The sequence below is a fragment of the Mesoplodon densirostris genome, chromosome 6 (assembly GCF_025265405.1).
Source record: "Mesoplodon densirostris isolate mMesDen1 chromosome 6, mMesDen1 primary haplotype, whole genome shotgun sequence".
Classification (NCBI taxonomy): Eukaryota; Metazoa; Chordata; class Mammalia; order Artiodactyla; family Ziphiidae; genus Mesoplodon; species Mesoplodon densirostris.
This window is the reverse complement of record NC_082666.1, coordinates 50,677,383-50,697,228: the sequence shown is the minus strand read 5'-3', so window position 1 is coordinate 50,697,228 and position 19,846 is coordinate 50,677,383. Positions and strand designations below refer to the sequence as shown.

Genomic DNA, 19,846 nt, shown 5'->3' with positions numbered 1-19,846 from the left:
CATGATTAAGTAGATGAATGAATGAATGAATGAGTGAATGAATGGAGATTGTGCTTGGATAGGTGGAAAATTAAATTTTTTACATATTTTAAAACTAGAACTAGAAAAATCTGATTTCCAATTTCTACTCAAGAATGAGAAGGAGAGAGTTCAGTAGATTCCTGAATTTTCTGTGGGCATGTATTTGAGCTAATACTGACAGCCTTTAAAAGGATATAGATACACAGACATTTAAAATAACTTTTAATATAGAATCTGTGTACATACTGGTTTTGAATCCAAACTATGAAGATCAATATTTAGAGGCATTGCCACATACATAAATACCATCCATTTCCCTTCAAAACAAAATTCCCTTAAGTATACCTATTTTCTCATTGTCATTTATTTGAAAAGCTTGTGCTCTCCACTTCTTATCAAATCCTATTTTGAAAATACATTGGACTAAAACAGTGAACTTCTTCACTCTTGACTCACCAGTCAGGGAACACTTTTCAGTTACTTTCCATTTCTATGAACCTATTTTTTTTACTCCAGAAGACTCAGGACAGAAAACAGCTGCCATGTATTGAAACCAGCCCTCCATTAATACCAGCAAATTTTTTTTTTTTATTACAGTGCCGTGGAAGGCTCTTGAGACCACTGAAGTAGAGGCAACTGGATTCTCCAGGTGTCGCTAAAATAGAAGAGCTTATGTAAATCAAGATGGTGGAGCTGACTTGGTAATCTCTTTGCATTCACATTTGTTCTGTGTTCAGTAAATTAATTCCCAGTAAGATGTTTGAACTGATACACAGTGAGGCTTAAAGAAACTCTGGACACTATGGTATGGGTTTGTTTGTGTATGTGTGTGTGTGTGTTTAAAGAAGTGTTTATCTAACTTTCATGAGAGCCCTGAATGTATATAATAGATGTAACCTGTTAGTCTTTTGTACATCCAGCTAATAGCCCATGAGTGAAAGAATAGATTAAATGTAGTGAATTGTCTCTATGCTATGGTACCAGCATGCTTGATTTCTTGTGCTTAAGAATAATATGAGGAGTGATGCTGTCATTAGAAATAATAATATATAAATGAGGAGGATCTGGTAAATAGATTTATCTTCCAATATGACAGTGAACAAAATTATTCAATATATTCAATATACAACTAACTTTTGCAATCATGTTTAAGATTTAGGTTTTTCAAGTAAGGATGTAACCTATGTAGTAGTATGTTGTTTCTCACAGAGACTTTCTGTGGGTTTTCATCTTTCAGACCCTATTTTCTTAGTGATTGAGTTCTGTTCTTAGTTTTCTTTATTAGAGGCAAACAAAATCGAGAGAATCCTCAGATAAACCATATATTTTCCATCTGCCTTTTCTTTTTCCTTATCTTTCTCCTAGTAGTTCTTAGTAATTGTGTGTGTGTGTGTGTGTGTGTGTGTGTGTGTGTGTATCTGGCATTAAACTACATGTACTATATAGAGAGAGTTATTGACATGTTCTGACATTCTGATTTACCCAGTTCAGAGTATTATGGAATGAAACGATGCCTGTATAGCTATAACAAGAGTTTTCCTTTCAATCCAATTTTTTTGTAGAGGGTCATAATTTTTGCATTTAGCTGTTTATAAGAGTTGATGAAAGGCACCAAGTGACAAGCCCTACAAGCCAGGGTTTTCACATTTTCCATCCATCGGTGGCAGAATTCCTAGGTGAATTTCCCCTCAGGAATCCCATTAAGGTTTCTCAATTTTTTCCTCAACTTGGCCTTATTCCACATTAGTCTTCACATCCTGGGTTTTAGGTCTGACAATGAGGTAATTATGAAAAGAGTATTGGGTTCTATAATATACTTATCTGCCTTAATGGGAGTATGTAGGAACTCATAACTTTTATTTCTACTGTCTCAAATGTCACAGAAACATTAACAGCTGGAGCAGGATGCCCATGACTAAGGAAAGTGAGAGGGAGAAAAAGACCAACAAACATCCCCCCAACTCAGAAACTCAAAACTCTGATGGGCTTGAAGCATTTATGAAGCTTGAAATTTATGAAGCAACACATGGTCAGAATGTCCTTATAAGGACAGAGCCAGAAGCCAGACTGCTAAGAGTACATTTGGCTCTCATTTAAAAATTTGACTTCATTATATTCTTCCCTCTTATCCTTATTTAAGAAAAAGTCCTAAATATTGGGGCTATCTTTTCCCTGATCAGGGAATAACTTGATCAGGGAACAGGTTATTGGACAACCTAACTTGTGATGTATTAGTTGGTAGAGTTGTATTCCCAACATACTCAAAACTATATTCATGGAAAATCTTTCTCCGTTTTGGTCATTGTTAGTTTAGTGGTATAAAATGAAAGCCCACTGTCAGAGATGTGACTCTTAGTTACACAGCTTTGGCAGTACCAAAAAATCTTCCAGGAGAAGGAAACCCCTTTCTGGTGGTAAGCTTTTCACTCTGCAATTAAAGAATAGCAAGGCGGCCTTTTGTGAATTTCTTGCTAGCAGCCTCAGAGTTTGAGTATCTGCTGCTGCCTGGAGGTGAGTCTTGGACTTTCTTGTCATTTAGCAATATGGCTTCCAGGTCCCAATTCCTGCCAGGTTTCTGCTTCCTCCACTTACTCTCTCTTCACTGGAAGGCATCTAACAAGCTCTAGGGGGTGAAGATGAAACCACAGGATGACGCTCCCTGAGCACACCTGTTCCCTTAAGCACCAAAGGTGAGAAGGGAGCACCTTTGCTCTCAGAAGAAAGAGTGCACAAAGGGCAGTCTTTTTACATTTTCAGTTCTTTTCCTCTTTTACACTAGACAGTCTTCTTTCCTTTGTTACCAATTTGCCTGAAGACGAGAGATAAGATTTTTCTCTTTTTAATATTTTGTGCCTTATCTTACACGATGTCTCGATCATAGTTGGCTGAGTGAAAGCTAACTCAGAGAAGGTGACTAGATGATGATGTTTTGTATATGGCTTGCTGAACCCTGCAGTTCTTGCTCAAATGTATTTCATATCTAAAGTCACGGCCATTACTTGCTTTTGTAACCAACTCAAATGGATGAGATGATTTTGCAAGTGATACAGGATTTATCTTCAGTAAGGTAGAATATATTTCTAGTGTGGTTGATATGACCTAAATTTGGATATTCAGTGGCTCAAATCATGGCCCCTTGGAATTTTGCTTACAATGAACCTGAAAACCTGGCCTCTGATTGCCTTCTGAGTGGTTTCCATTCACCCCAGCAGTAGAATCAGATTGCCCTGGGCCTGCTGCTTCTCTGACTGGAATTATTTGTAGATTATCTGTTCTAATAAGAATGTTAAAGGTATTTATGCAAGCTCATATTCCCGGTAAGGCTCATATAACCTACCTCTCTCAATAAGGAAATATTTTCTGATAGATGACTCCAATTGTCTTTTATTACATTTCATTTCTTAATAATACCCAAATGTATTTAACTGAGATGTCAGATGCTTAAGCCCTTTACATCAATAAAGAAAACATGTGTTCTTAACTTATTTTACATGTTAATAAAATAAGTTAACTTATTTTTACATGTTAAAAATAAAACATGCCCACAATAAATCAATATAGTCAATGAGGCATAAACCTAAATCAAGATACTTTTGTCATCAGCACTAATTTTTTTTGAGAACAAAAACAAGCTATCAGGCATTAAAAAAAAAAAGTTTTGTAGGTTGTTGGTTAGTAGCTTCCAGTCATGGGATGGTCCCAGAATAAGACTTTGATAAGACATTAAAGAAAAACACAGACACACAATTCTGTTTTTTTTTTCTCCTGCTCAAGCTTATCAACTTTAAAAAGTTACATTTTATACACTTAAAAAAAATCCAATCACCCTCCCCCTCATATTTATATATGTATATATAAACAATAGCTTTTAAACTGATTATTATTGGGGGCATTTCATACCATATGGAAAAGGATAAAATGTAAGAAGACAACTGACTTGCGTATCAAAGCAACACACATGTATGTGTGGTACACCTGATTTTATAACGGGGGAGGAAAAGAGCATGTTTCCTTCCAAATAGTCTCTAAAAAGTTGTTCATGACTCAGTTCCTATCTCTTGCCATCACACAGATATGTATATGACTCAGTGTGTTGCTGGACACACATTGTTGTAAAGATTGAATTCCTTTTGCAAGTCTGTATTATCCCCCTGCTTAATCTTTATTTGTTGATTACATGGTATTGCAGATTACATTGAGTTCATTGTAGTGGAGATTAAAAATATTAAAGCAATTTCGAATAGGAAGTTTGCAAGAAAATGAAGAAAGTTAACATGGCAACCAAATTTCTGGGTTTTTGTCTTTTGTTTGTCCTCGTAGAATAGACCCAGCGTCTTTGACTCTGACCCATTTGTAGTACGGAAAGTTATCTTTTGAACTTTATTGGAGTTAATACAGTTAACCAATTTAGGAGAATGTAAATTTGCATTTTTGTTATCTTATGGCTATTTTGCATATTAAAGGCAAAGCCTTCCTTAAAATATGCAGTACTCTCTTGATTATGCCAGCTCTTTGCTCATTCTGCTAAGGCTATAAATAAAGCTTCTATTTAAGGCTGGCATTATATCAACCCACCTGCTTCTAGAAGAGAGAGAGAAAAAAAAATCAGAATCACTCAACCTGCAGATTGCTGTCAGCTTGTGATTATGTGAATGGTAAGTCTTAACTTTTAACGTGTTATGTGAGATAGGCTGGAGGGCTTTTTAAAGAAAGCAATTTCCAGTTTAACAATTGCCCAAGAATTTCTGAGTACTAATGAGAGGAGACTTTTCCCTGGGGAGAACTTTTCATTGATGAGGTATGACAGCAGCTGGGGGGTGACAGTGGTGAGTAAGGCAGAACTGGAGAATGAGGGATCATTTCAATTGTAGTATCAGGAAAGAAGGCAGGAATGGGGGGAGTACGAAAGCTTTCCTCTCTCTGTGAGCTGTCTCAGGGGAGTTAGTAGCCCCTGATCTTTTCCTCCTTCCTATTCAGAATGTTCTCCAGGGAGAGGGGGAAGGGGAGGGGAGAAGAGGTATTAAAGACTTTGGCCAACTGGAGAAGGGCAGTCTGGGTACTTGCAAGCTTGTCTTGATCAGATTCCTATATTTTGAAAGAGGAACATCAGCTTCAGTTCAGGCCTGTTTTAGAAAAACAAAGCTTTTACAAACTTCTTAATTATGTCTTTTTTTTTTTTTGCTGCAAACATTTTATCCTAGACAATCTATTGAAAAGCTCACAACAGGTAAGCAGTTTTCATTCTCTAACATTTTTGAGAAAATACGCAGAGCTACATTTACTGCTACCAAAACAGAAAAGCCAACTTCAGATTTGAAAACCTGTCATTCATTGTTGATTTAAAGCATGGTTTACTTGGCTAAATCTTGCAAGTCTAGGCCTATGGCTGCTAAACCCATTTCTTGTTAGGTAACTTCTTAGCTAAATATCATGGCAAATCAGCTCTCATTTTGATCTCATTGACTTAGACCGTGAAGCTGTCCCTTCCCTGTAGCAGGACTTTTGCTGGAGTGAGACTGAGAAGGCTGTCTTTGGAACGGCTTTTGGAGGAGTTAAGGGAAGAGTAACAGAGATTCATGTCAAATGTTTGCCAAAGTACCAGGAAGCACACTCTGCTGCCTAACATGCAACTCTAAAATCAACAAGTCAGGTAATGGTTCATTCCTCAAGGCTTTCCACACACGAGGGCAAGGATAACTCCAGAACGTCCTCAATCAGAAGAGAGCAAGGATTTTAGAAGAAAGGATGGGGCTCTCAAAGCCAATGGTGGAAAGTCAATGGAAATCACCAGGCACCTCGTGTACTGATATTAGTCTAATGGGAAATGTTTCTAGGACTTTAACCCCAGGAATAAAGGGGATAAATCTTTACCTAAATACTAAGTAGAATGAATGGCTTTGGCCTCACATGCTTTGTTACTAGGTTCACATGGCACAAAATCCATTTGGAATGGCTTATGTGAGCTATATAGATGTGCCCAGGACATAGGTAATAAGGACAAAAAAGACACTGATGAAAGTTAAAGAAGAGTATAACCTCTGATGTTTCTTCAGTTAGAAGATAACTATAAAAAATAGTAATAAAGGAAATAGGATTAAAATGGATTCAAACGTCTCCGTCCAACCTTTCTTTAAACTTCTGATATTTTTTTTGTCAGATCTTAGCCTTCTAAGTTGAAAATGATGTGTATTTTTTTTCTTTCCTAGAAAGCCTGAAAACATATTCTGTGGTGTTGAACAGCTTCTGAGCACAGTCCCTGAAGTTAAAACAAATGTCTTGATGTGGAGATAAAGAGAGACCCTGGAAGGGTAAGTTAATCTACATGGGGCTCTACTCAATTTTTCTTCTCCAAGATCACATCCTGTCTTTTGTACCTTACAATATATAAATATATTTGTTCCTACTTGAGTCATGGAAAATGACAAAGGTCAGGCTTAAATGCAGGTGAGATTTAAATAATTCTTTTTAGAAAAAGTCATGGAAGATTATAATTTCTGGACTCCTCTGAGAACTGAAGAGAACAGAATATTTGACAGAACAATGGAAAAAGAATCCACCTTGAACACTTTAGAGCAAATCCTGAATGCCTTTATACTACTGGGGAGTTGTTGGTGATAAGCAAAAGTTCTGAGAAACTTAGGGCAAAACCAGAGCTCTGAAAATGTCCTCTGGGACTAGGAAATACAAGTCTTGGCAATTCTTGGTTTACATTTTCAAACTTTGAGAATATTTGAAAAGCTCATAATTATAAATGCAATGAAAATGAAAAAAAAGTAAGTAACATGAGAACTTGGAAAAGTAGAAATCCCTTGCTAGGAACACATTAGGCCAAATCGTTTGGTGAGTTATCATACTCTAATAACATGTATTTCAGACATTTGGGGGCATAGATCAATTCTCTGACCATTAGGGCTCTAGTCAGGGAATTTTTCTTCTAGAAATTTAATGCCTAGGGAGTATAAAATCTTCTCTGAAGATGCTTAATATGCACACAGAACTGGTCAAACCAGAGTTAAATGCTGAGCCAAACAACTGTATTTCTTCTTAGGACAGTTTGAACAAATACTCTGGGAGGATGATGACCCCGAGATGACTACTCAGGGGAAAATTTGGCCCACTTGCTGATCTAAACTGCTTTTGTTTACCACAGTCTAGTTGGACCTAACAAAGAGGTAAACTGAGGCCATAAGGGAAAATTCCCTTTGTGAAATTCAATCCTAGAGCCCCAAGATTCTAGTCAACGGAACCCAAGATCAGAGCTTTGCAGTTATAAAAAAGAACCGAAGATCTGAACAGATAGTGAGAATGTAGAAAATTAAGTGGCCATTCAGTTACCTATAAATCCTTTACTATGATGCTTCAGACAGAAAGTCACAGATTCTCCTAGAACTAACTGGTCAGTACATTTTTATGATCAGATCACTTATCCAGGTGGCATATTTCTTTTTGTTTGTAATCTATTGGAGCCCAATTCAAATAGTAATTTTACTCTTCTGGGAAACATTGGGTTTAGGAATAATTCGGAAGAGGACTATTTTAGTCCAATGTTGACCAAACTGGGTTCTGTGGAACTCTACTTTTTCAAGATGTTTAACAGTTGCATCATGAAAGAAGTGCTTCATGCTCAGATAAGTAAGAGAAACCCCAAGGTAAACAAAATTAAACAGGATTCTTGTTTATTGGACTTTTCAGAGGATTTATTAGGCTCAAATAGATATTGAACCTCCACGAGGTGGTTACAGAATGCACCATTTTCCCAACTTATTAGTCTATGGGACTCTTTTTTGGGAAGAACGCTTATTAATATCTTAAATAACTAGTGTTCCAGGGATCAGAGTATGGAAACCCCTGAAAGAGTGCAATCTCTTTTCTTCTTGTGGAATGATAACTAAATCTTTTCACGGATGGGTTAACTTTAATCCAATTTCATTTGACTAAGCTTTTTGGTCAACTTTTATTTTGACAGAAAACAGCAGTTAGAATTACAAAGCCCTTTTATTAACTGCTAAATGTTTCTCTCTCTCTGTTTTCGTTGGCCAATCAGTTAAGTACTTACTCCATGCAAAGTACTCTCCACTAACTTTTGGAAGACTATCTCTCTAACTTTGTTCATTTTTAAGTTTGAAAGACTCCATTCCATTTGCACACAAGTTGGAATTCTGATAGAATTTGTAAGATCTTGATTATATTGTTAGATATAAATAAGGTAGTTAATTGCCATAAGAGGGAAATGAATTTCTAAGTGATGTATGATAATCATCAGGAAAGTCAAATGAAAAATGATTCAAGCAGGCAATTCTTCAATCTTTCTATCTCATTTTCTACCCTTTATTAAGGGAGAAATGGGCTTAACCATGTTGCTATCCAGTTGGCATACAATTTCTGGACCTGTCACTTTTTTATTGGGGTCAATTTAATTTTATTGAAGTTACACAAAATTTCAGATACTCAAAAAAGCCAGCTTTTTGAAAGTCAAACCTCCAGTCTGATATGTCAAGAAACAAACCCCAGAGACCTTCTACTCCAGCTTACATGCTGTCCAAAAGGGTACTCTTTTTTAGGTCTCTCTCAAAGTGTGAAAAGTGTAGATATCTATCTGTTCTATGCTAATTAAATATATCGTATGTCATGAATACACTCTATATATTCAGTGCTTTCTCAGATCACATAAATATAGTTGACCCTTGAACAACATGGGTTCGAACTGTGCAGTTCCACTTATACACAAATTCTTTTCAACGGTAAATACTATAAGTACTATGCGATCTGAGGTTGGTTGAATCCATGGATGCGGAACTGTGGATACACAGGGCTAAGTTATATGAAGATTTTCAACTGTGCAGAGCATCATCACCCCTAACTCCCATGTTCAAGGGTCAACTGTATATGCTTTGAAAACCATTGACTCAACCTTTAGCCAAATGGAATTATGTCTCATTTGAACCAGGTCACTGGTGGTAATGGCATGACGCCATTTTTTTTAAACTATAATATTTTAACTTTGAGTACCAATCAGTAACACAAACTGAATTGGATAAACAGCCTTCATTCAGAGGGGTGAAAGTGTCAGCACGATTTAACCTATTTATAGGGGTAAATCTTAGTTTTTCTTCATTAGAGAGAAAAAAAAATCAGTAAGTGCTTCTTAATCTACCTTGATTTTTGCCACTTCTTTAAAAACAAGACAGATTCTTCTTGTCTACACCAGACAATTTTCAAAATAAAAATCAGCATCTACTTGGAGAGGAAGCAGGGAGAAACCCTGAAGTTGTCCATTTAAGATAATACTGTGGGGATTCCCTGGTGGCACAGTGGTTGAGTCCACCTGCCAATGCAGGGGACAGGGGTTCGTGCCCCGGTCCAGGAAGATCCCACATGCCGCGGAGCAGCTGGGCCTGTGAGCCATGGCCGCTGAGCCACCGTGTCCGGAGCCTGTGCTCCGCAACGGGAGAGGCCACAGTAGTGAAGGCCCAAAGATAATACTGTGTTTAAAGTATTTGAATAGACAACAGCAGAGTTGCAGTAGCTAGATGATTCCTTAGACTGGAAGCAATCTAGCCTTCAGACAGCTATCATATTTTAAACAGATCCATAGTTGCATGGATCGTGTAATGCATGGATCACCCTAGTTTGTGTTGGAATCTGAGAACTCCTCCTTATCCAGAGAGCTTTTAAACATCTGAATTGTTGATCTTAGCTACGAGCTGAATAGTGCCCTCTGAGTATATATAACAATCACATCCTCTTCCATTTTCTATTAACCCATTAGTAGCAATCGATGAAAGTAAAATCAAGTTGCGGTTAAATGAATAATTTTCATTATTAACACCTACCTTGCATTTTACAAGGATAAACAGTGGCACACCACCTTCTGGAGAAACCAAGGACTTTGTAACAGTAAACTGGTCCAGTGTGATATCACAAGTATAAAAAATATTCCATTCTGTATCAAAACTAGGCACATGCCTTTATTTATAGTAACAGAAGTTAACAGAATTGAGCATTTTTGCCTTGGGTCCTATTTCTTGGCATCCTACGTCAGACAAACACATCTTTCAACAAAGATCCGCCCATAACTCCAGGGATCTAGTCTCAGGGTTATCTCTATGTAAAGGAAGGTGAAATCACACTTGGATCGATAGTGGTGAGTAACTAAAAGCACAACCTCTCATTCATATTGCTTTAAAACATATACAGCATATATGTTTCAAAAAAAAAGAGTAAAGAATATATTGATTTCTTTGTGGTGTTGAACCAACAATACGGTATGATGCAAGGCTTTAACAAATGAGAATCAGAGATACAAATTTTTCTGTAGAGTATGTTTTGGACAAATGTGTCTTTTTAATATGTAAATCCTACATTGTAGGTTGTTCCTTTTTATTTATTCTTTTGTTTTTGCAGTGGTAGAAAATGTTGAATAACTGTCCATGAGCATAAGCCAAAGGTCAGGTTCATTACTGAGATCCCCAGAATGCCAATATTTGCAATGCAAACAATTAGTATCCCACTGTGTGAAGGGCTCTGACACATGCCTGCCTGCCTTTAGGCGAAGAGTCTCCATCAGAAGTCCTCCTGCTTCCATGGACCCTGCTTTGACACAGGGGCAGCTGCACTAAGTTGCCTTTTAACCTAGTGCGTTACTGTGCCAGGCTGTCTTACTGGTTACCAACAATGACATGGAAACAATAGCTGGAGTGGTCGACCCTCATATCATTTTCATGTTGAACCTCCTGGGTCCAGCCACCTCCCCTTCCACAACAGCACCATTGTTTTTTCGGGGCACATACTCAAGGTCAATGCTGTTTTTGTGTTTGCCTTTCCCTCGGCTCCACACAAAAAGGAGGAGAAAACAAAATAAAACCACTCCCAGGAATGTGAAACAGCCCATGGCTGTAGACACCAGTATTGTTTTAAGGTCCAGGGAAAAAGTATTGGCATTGGTGCCATTGGAAACGGTGTCATTGGAGTCGGTCATGTACATAGGGGTCCTGTTTGCATAAAGGAAGCGGTCTGAAGTGAATCCTTTCACAGTTAAGGAGGCTGTGAAGGTGTCATTCCCAGCGGCGTTGCTAGCGATGCAAACATACATCCCGCTATCTTGATCCTGGGCAAAACGGATTTCCAAGGTGCCATCGCCCAACACAGTGGCTCTTCCATTGGACTTGGCGGTGATGAAACGCCTTCGAGGTGTCACCCAGGAAATTACAGGCTGTGGGTCTCCATCAGCATTGCATTCTAGCTGGACCGTCTGCCCCTCATCCACTAGCAGATGCTGCAACTTCTTTTCACGGATTTTGGGTTTTTTGCAGGTAAAGTAAAAAGAAAGGGCAGTGCTATGGAAATCCTTGAATGACCTCTCACGAATGGTGTCTGGGCCAGCACACATGGGCTGCTGGCCACCGAACTGCAGGGTGGGGTGACGCTGCAGGATCCAGAGAAGGCGGCAGTCACAGGCCAGTGGGTTGTTATTAATGCTCAGGACCTCCAAAGCCCTAGGGGAGGAGAAAACATTCTCTTCCAAAGTTTCCAGTAGGTTCTGAGACACATTGAGCACACGAAGGAAGCGGAGCCCTTGGAAGGAGTGAGGCTCAATGGTGCGGAGCTGGGCCCCCACTATATGAAGCTCCTGAAGGCGGATCAGGTCCGAGAACATGCCTGCTTCGATAGTGCTGATGGGATTGTAGGAGAGGTTAAGGTGGGTCAGATAGACCAGGTGTTTAAAGGCAAGGAAGGGTACAATGGACAGATTGGTGTTCGTGATTGAGAGGGATGTGAGGTTGAGACCATAGAGGCTATTGGCAGGCATCATATCCAGTAAAGGCCAATAGTCAATCTCTAGATGTTTCAGGTGGAACAGTCTTTTAAAGGCATACACGGGCATGTTGTTGATATTGAGATGCTTCAGATGCAGGCTGATGAGGCTGCGGAGATGGGAGAGGGCTTCTGTTGGTACCGCTGTTAGGTTGCATTTCTCCAGGGTGAGCTGCTCCAAGCTAAGCAGCCCACTGAAGGCCCTATGTGATATATAAACCAAATCATTATCCCCCACTTCTAGAGACTTCAGGTTATGCAAATCCTGGAACATGTAGTCCAGTAAAATGACAATCTTATTTTCACTAATGTCAAGCTTGGTGAGGTTGGCGAGGCCCGTGAAGACCCCCAGAGGGACCAACTTCAGGCGATTGCCCTTGAGGCGGAGGGAACGCAGGTTGAAGAGGTTGTTAAATGCTCCTGGCTCCACGTTGGCGATGATGTTGTCACTCAAGTCTATCTCCTCCAGCAGAGGGTATGAGATGAATTCTTCAGGGTTGACACTTTTCAGCCTGTTCTTGCTGAGGTCCAAGATTTTGGTCTCGATGGGAATGCCCTCTGGGATGGCAATCAATCTCCTTCGGTGGCAGCTAACAGATTTGTTCTGGGCTGAGCACTCGCAGCGAGCAGGGCAGCCAATGGTGGATCCCATGAAGATTAAGACCACAGCCAGACCCAGGAATGGCTGCCAACATGATAAGGCCGTGTGAAGCATGACTCCCCCTCTTAGTCTTACACCTTGGTCACGGGCCTGCAGGAGAAGGGGCCAAAGAGAGAGGAAGTGAAATTGAGTTAGGACATAGATAGGTAAAGAGACATAAATGAGACAGTGAGTACAATGAAGAAGACCCTGGATTTGGAACGCTACAGATCTGAGCTTTAAACCTGAGAGCTGCCATTGTTAGCTACACTATCTCAGGTAAGTTATTGCATCTCCCTGTACTTCAGTTTTCTTGGCTGTAAAATGGAAACAAGGGGGATGATAATAGTAGCTTCCTAGAGTTATGACAATTTCAGTATCGGACAACTAGAAAGAGACTATGACAGTGTCTGGCACAGACTGTGGAGCAAAACAATACATTTCACAAAAGGTTCTGTTTTGAACTCAAAGGACCAAAGCAGAGGTCAATGGCTAAGAGGACACCTCTTCAGTTTGAATCAGTGTCTGCATCTCTGATGTTTGGGAATGTCATCCTCTGTTCAGAATGAAGCTAAGAGAAGCTTCATTCAACATCAGGCCCTTGGGTTCCAAGTACAAAACAAAGTTACATTCAGAGAAAGAAGATGAGACTTTTTACCTTCATATATAAGTTTTCTATTAAAAAGTCCCTTTCAATTAGAAGGTGTACCTCTTTCATAATTCAGTAAATTTTGATTTATGAAGGGTTTTTCTTTTTTGAGGTAAACAAAAAGATCCTCAAAATCTCCCTGTACGCTTCATGTTTATCATAGAGATAAGGCAGAATCAAGGCATCATAGCAGCTATGATGATGAAAATGCTTTCTTTAAGATTTTGGGTTAAATATGTAAGAGTGAGAAGAGTCATCATTTTAAGGAAAAAATGTTTTTAAATAATAAATGGACTATCATTTCTTCATATTTAAATTCAAACCCAGTAAGCATGTTAACCTGAAATTAAATAGGTATCAAATGAGATTGGAAATGAGTATGTTTTAAATGTATATAGTTAAGCAGACACTGAACTTACGGCTCAACTGAATAGCGAGAGGTGTGTTATGGAGCAGTGCTTCTCAACCTGAGATCCCTGGGGGGGCACTTCATCCAAAAACACCATATTTTACTCAAAGGTAAGTTGTTTAAGACAATATTTTTAGATAAAAAGGCATTTGATGAAATTTCAACATTTGCTGCTGAGCTGTAAGAGTATAATTCTCCAGTCAGTGTTTACATATATGTCTCTGTCTGTATGTATAGCTATGTCTACATCTAAACAAATCTATCCATAAAAAATAACAACTAGGGTTGTTATCAAACAACAATTATTTAAGATAATACTGTGGGGCTTCCGTGGTGGTGCAGTGGTTGAGAGTCCACGTGCCGATGCAGGGGATGCGGGTTTGTGTCCCGGTCCGGGAGGATCCCACATGCCGCGGAGCGGCTGGGCCCGTGAGCCAGGCTGCTGAACCTGTGCGTCCGGAGCCTGTGCTCCGCAATGGGAGAGGCCACAACAGTGAGAGGCCTGCGTACCGAAAAATAAAAAATAAAAAAAATAACAACTAGGAACAAACTTAATACTGAATCACTAGAAAAATGGCCTTGAAATGTAGGAAAAAAGTGAAGATGCAAAAAGTGCTAGCAAAATCAATTATAGAGGAACACAAGATTTAGTTTTGCCACATCTTTTCCAATAATTCTATCTTTGTAGATCAAACTAAAATCTGTCTTGAAAACCAAAAGAAATCAACCGAAAAATTATTAGAACAAAGAGAGTAAGTAAATTATACTACAAAATGAAAATAATTTTCATATATATAAATCATTTAGAAAATATTACTGTGTAAAATGATTCCAGTCACAGCATCTCTGAAAAAAATCAAATTCCTTAGAATAAACTAAACAAGAAATACACAAAGTATTACAACCATTCAGCCCTACTAAGGAAACAAAATAAAACTTACTAAAAAGAGGGATATAGTATATATATTTCAATAGAAAGATTCCATATTATAAAGACATTAATTCTTAGTAAATACATACATTTCAAAGAGATAATATTTTTGACTTGGAAAATTAATTCTAAAGTTCATTTGGAAGAATATAAATATGAGAAATATGAGAAATATTAAAAAATAGTAATGAAAACAGACTTACCCTACAAAATATTTAAACATAAATTACAAAAATTAATAAAAATAGTATCATGCTGACACAAAAATACAGAGTTAATGAAACAGAAAGAGTAAGGAATTATATCTAAATACATTTGAGAAGTCAGTATATGTGAAAGGTGGCATTTTAATCAAGTGAGAAAAATATAAGTGGCTAGATATTTAGTGGGAAAATTTGCACATCAACTTCACTGGTTCCAATAAGATAAATTCTAGATGAAGGTTTAAAATGCAAGAACAAATAGTGAACCAGAAGAAAATTCATTAATATTACAATAATAGAATTGAAAAGCCTTTTCTGTGATGAAACCTAGCAACCATGAAAGAAGAATAATCTATTCAATTGTGTGTAGTTAAAACATTATAGTATAACATGCAAATAAACAACAGACACACACAAACACAAAGGCCATTGCTAAAATGGAGAATATCTTTTAGGCTTATAATAGATGAGGGATTAAACATAGTACTAAACAAACGGTTCTTATTAATCAATAAGGACAAGAGGTGAATGTCAATAGAAAACTAGGCAATGAATGTAATAAAAACTAAAAGCAGCTAATAAATATGTGAAAAGCTGGCTAACTTCATTAGTAAGCAAAGAAATACAAATTAAACAACAGGGGTATATCACTTTTGCTTATCAGATTGACAAAGTTCAATAATTATTTTTGCCCAGAATTAACAAGAGTAGAAGGAACTGATATAAGAAATATAAACTGGTATAATCTTCAGGAGGTTGAGGTACAACAGTGAGGCAGTTAATGGATAAATTAAATTTAAAAAAACTAAGTTCAATATGTTCATCCCTTTGAACCATTTTTTTCCTTGTATATTTTTATTTTTTAAACCACTTTATTGAGGTATGACTGACATACAGAAAACTGTACATATTTAATGTATAAAATTTGAGTTTGGAGATAAGTATGTATCCATGAAACCATCAACACAATCTATGCCATAAACATATGTACCACCTCCATAAAAAGAGGGTAGATCTTATGAAGCTTTTCTTTTTTCCTAGCAACGTATCATAGGGAAATAATTTAACATAGATGTACATAGATGTTTGGTACAGGCTTGTATATAATATAGGAAAACTGGAAATATGTAATAGTAGGAGTTTAGTTATACATTAAGATACAACCATACTATAAAATATCACGTAGCCAATAACACATAAGACTTAGGTCTATACTTATTAACATGGAAAAATGAAATAGATATATACTCCTATTTGTGTGAATATGTATTAATATTTATATATATGAATATATAAATATATGTAGGCAAGGACAAAATTGGGACGATATAATGACAATGTTGACCATTATTATGAGATTGTGGGATTAAATGTGATTTCCATTTTCTTATAACTTTACATGCATTCTCTTTCTTTCCACAATATACCTGTATTACTTTTATAAATAGAAAAACAAAACTACTTTGGTTTTTGAAATTGCTTTGACATGTAAAATGTCATGTATATATTTTACAATAAGGGATCAAACTTGCATTGATATTTTTAAAGGTTATTTAAATTTTCATATAAATCTTAGCATCACTTGCCAATTTCTAAGAGTCTGCTGGGACATTGATAAGAGTTGTGTTGAATCTATAGGTTTTTGTGGAGAATTGATATTGTAACAATATTCAGTTTTTCTAGCCCATGAATGTGGTACTCTCCATTTATTCAGGTCTTCTTTAATTTCCTTCAGCAAGTGTTTCTTCCTTTCTAACTTTTTTTTTTTTTTTTTTTTTTTTTTTTGCGGTATGCGGGCCTCTCACTGTTGTGGCCTCCCCCGTTGCGGAGCACAGGCTCCGGACGCGCAGGCTCCGGACGCGCAGGCTCAGCGGCCATGGCTCACGGGCCCAGCCGCTCCGCGGCATATGGGATCCTCCCAGACCGGGGCACGAACCCGTATCCCCTGCATCGGCAGGCGGACTCTCAACCACTTGCGCCACCAGGGAGGCCCCTTTCTAACTTTTATGCCTTTATTTTTGTGCCTTTTTGTGTTTGCTACTACCTCTATGATAATGTTGAATAGAAGTACTGAAAGCTATCTTCCTTACTTTGTTCCTAATCTTAAGAGAAACCATTCCTTTTTTTTTTTCACCATTAGGTTTGATGTTAGCTGTAGGTGTTTTCTTTTTTTATATAGATGTTCTTCATTAGATTGAGCAAGCTCTCTTCTCTTCCTAGTTAACAAAGAATTTTTATCATAAATGAATTATTGAATTTTGAAAAATGCTTTTCTGCATCTATTTGGGTGGTCTTGTTATTATTCTTTTAGTATGGTAAATAATATTCATTTGTTTGAATGTTACACCAACTTTCAACTTTTGGGATAAACCCCATTTATATAAAGTGTGTATATATATATATATATATATACACACATATTTTGTTGGGTTTGTTTTGCTAGTATTTGGTAAATAATTTTTCTATTTCATGAGAATTTTTTCTCTGGTTTTTAGATCTCTTGTGATGTATTTGTATAGTGTTACTATGGGTAATAGATACCTCATAAAATCAGCTGGAAAATATTTCCTTGGCTTCTATTTTTTTAAAGGGTTGGTGTAGGATTGTTATTTCTTTCTAAAATATTTGATAGAAATTACCAGTGAAACCAACAGAGCCTAGAGTTTTCTCCGTGGGAATGTTTTGACAGGTAAGTCAGTTTCCTCTGCATATATTGAAATATTTAGATAATCTATTTTGTGTGTGTCAGTTTCGGTAATTTGTTTAAGGAATTTGTCTATTTCATCTAAGCTATCAGCTTCATTTGCCAGAAGTCATAAAGTTCCCTTATTATTCTTTTAATGTCTGTAAGCTCTCTAGGTCATCTCTTTCATTCCTGATATTGCTAAGTTGTGAATTTCTTTTTTCTTGATAAGTTTAGCTAGAATTTTGTCAATTTTATTGAACTTTTCAAATACAAACTTTTACTTATATTTTCTCATTAATTTCTGTTTTATGCTTATTATTTCTGTCCCTCTATTTACTTTGGGTTCAGTGTGCTTTCTCTTTTTTTTTAAACTTCCTAGGGTAGAACCTTAGATCACTAATTTTGGACCTTTTTTCTTTAAGCTTTTAAAAGTATAAATATCCCTTCAGGATATTTATACAGGACTGCTGTAGCTGCATTTCACAAATTTTAATATAATTTTAAAAGATTATCATTCAGTCAAAAAGTTTTTCAAATTTACTTTGTTGTTTCCGTCGTTGACCTATGGATGGTTTAGTTTTGAGTTAGTTTATGTCCAAGTATTTAGGTCTTTTCTAGATTCTTATTGTTTTTTATTTCTAATTTAATTCTGTTGTGGTCAGAGAACAAACAGCAAAATGACAACCTTCTAAAATCTACTGAGATTGTTTTATGGACCACCATAGGATCAATCTTGATGACTATTCCATGTGTACTTAAAATAAATATGTACTTGCTGTTTTGGGGTGTTGTGGTCTGCAAAAGTCATGAAGATTAATATGGTTGCTTGTGTTAATAAGGATTGGGAACTTTTTCTAAGTAATTCTATCAGTGATAGAGGTGTGTGTTAAAATGTCCAGATATGTATGTGAATTTGTCTATACCTCCCTAAGTTATGTAGGTTCTTGTGTCACATATTTTGAAGTTCTGATATTAAGCAGGTGTTCAGTTTCTGATTTATTGAATTTGTTTTTATCGTCAGAAAGAGTCTGTCTTTGTCTCTGGTAATACTTCTTGTCTTTAAGTTGCTTTGAATGATTAATATAGCCACTCTAGCTTTTCAAGCTTAATGTTTTCATGGTATATATTTTTCCATTCTTTTATTTTCAACATATTTGTGTCCTTGTAGTTAAGAGCATCTCTTGTAGGCAGCATGTGGTTACACCTAGCTTTCTAATGTCTGATGATATCTGCAATTTCTGCATTTTGTTAGATTGCTTAGCCCATTTAAATAGAATATAATTACTATTATGGTTGCATTTAAGCATGCCATTTTGCTAATCTCTTGAATTCTTTTGCTCCTCTCATTCTCCTGTCTTCTGTTTTAAACAGTTAGATTTTAGTATGCGTTTCAATTCTTCTTTCTGTATTTATTTACATTATTTTTATTTGTTGCTGTATGGATTAGAGTATACCTCTCTAACTTACCACAATTTACTTACACTTTTTAAAGAATTGCTTCAGGTAAAATATATAGTAGCCTTGCAACAGTATATTCTCATTTACAGCCTCCCCCCACCATCCTTGGTGGAGGGAGGTATAGTGAGTTCTAGACAAAGAGAACAGTGTGTGCAGAGACATGGGAACAACAGAGAACACTCTGTGACTGGGGAATTAAAGTATGTAGTTCAGAATGGTTGGAGCAAAAACACAAGAGAAATGGAGAGGAAAAGAGGCTGAGTGGTAATTAGGGGAATGATTTACAAGGGGCTTGTAAAGTGTGATAAGCTGTTTGCACTTTATCCTGAGGGCAATGGCAAGCCATTAAAGTAGTTTATGCTAAAGAGTGATATGAACAGATTTACATTTGGGGAAGATTAATCTGACTGCAGCATGAAAATAGACTTGCAGGAGGGGAAACCTTGAAGCTGGAAACTCAGGAAGCTGTTGCATTAATTCAAGCCAGAACAAAGTGGTCTCGAGCAGGGTCATAGGAGTAGGCTTTAGTAAATGGACAGTTTCGAGAGGTGTTTTGAGACAGAGTAGGAATGCTTTATGGATTGACTGTGAGGGGTGGAGGAGAAGAGGCAAAGATGAAGTCTAGCCCTCTGTCAACCGGATGGGACCTGGTGTCATTCACTGAGATGGCGAGCTTAGCAGTAACAGGATGAGGAATTCCTAGTTCCCATAAATGTGTCCATCACTGGGCCAAGATGTGTGGGCAGATAAATGATTTTCTACTCCTTGAAAATAATATTTTTCAAATATTTGTTTGGGTATTTCTTTGGTAAGGCAGGGAAAATGTACTTTCTATTACAGATTTTACGTTCAAGATAAAAGTTTTATTACACACTCTGTACTTGTCAGTTTATTTTGACTTATGGTAAAGAATGAGTTATTTTTTATAAATTCCACTGCAGAGTGTAGTCTGTTCTGGCAGAGTTTTTCCAATCTACATATCACCAGTTAGGGAAGAAGATAACTGACATTCTAGTTCTGATTTATTTCAGTAAT

At 37.0% G+C, this 19,846-nt stretch overlaps 1 protein-coding gene across 1 annotated transcript; it reads right to left on the bottom strand.

Moving 5' to 3' along the window:
* Nucleotides 1-10,714: 10,714 nt before the first annotated feature.
* LINGO2 (leucine rich repeat and Ig domain containing 2) lies at nucleotides 10,715-12,550 on the bottom strand. The gene has a single exon (XM_060101435.1). It carries the CDS (start codon nucleotides 12,548-12,550, stop codon nucleotides 10,730-10,732), a length of 1,821 nt encoding a protein of 606 aa, XP_059957418.1. The 3' UTR covers nucleotides 10,715-10,729.
* Between the last annotated feature and the right edge of the window lie 7,296 nt (nucleotides 12,551-19,846).

Bases quoted from the DNA above. Each gene is read 5' to 3' on its own strand.
- LINGO2 (XM_060101435.1), bottom strand. From the start codon at position 12,550: ATGCTTCACACGGCCTTATCATGTTGGCAGCCATTCCTGGGTCTGGCT.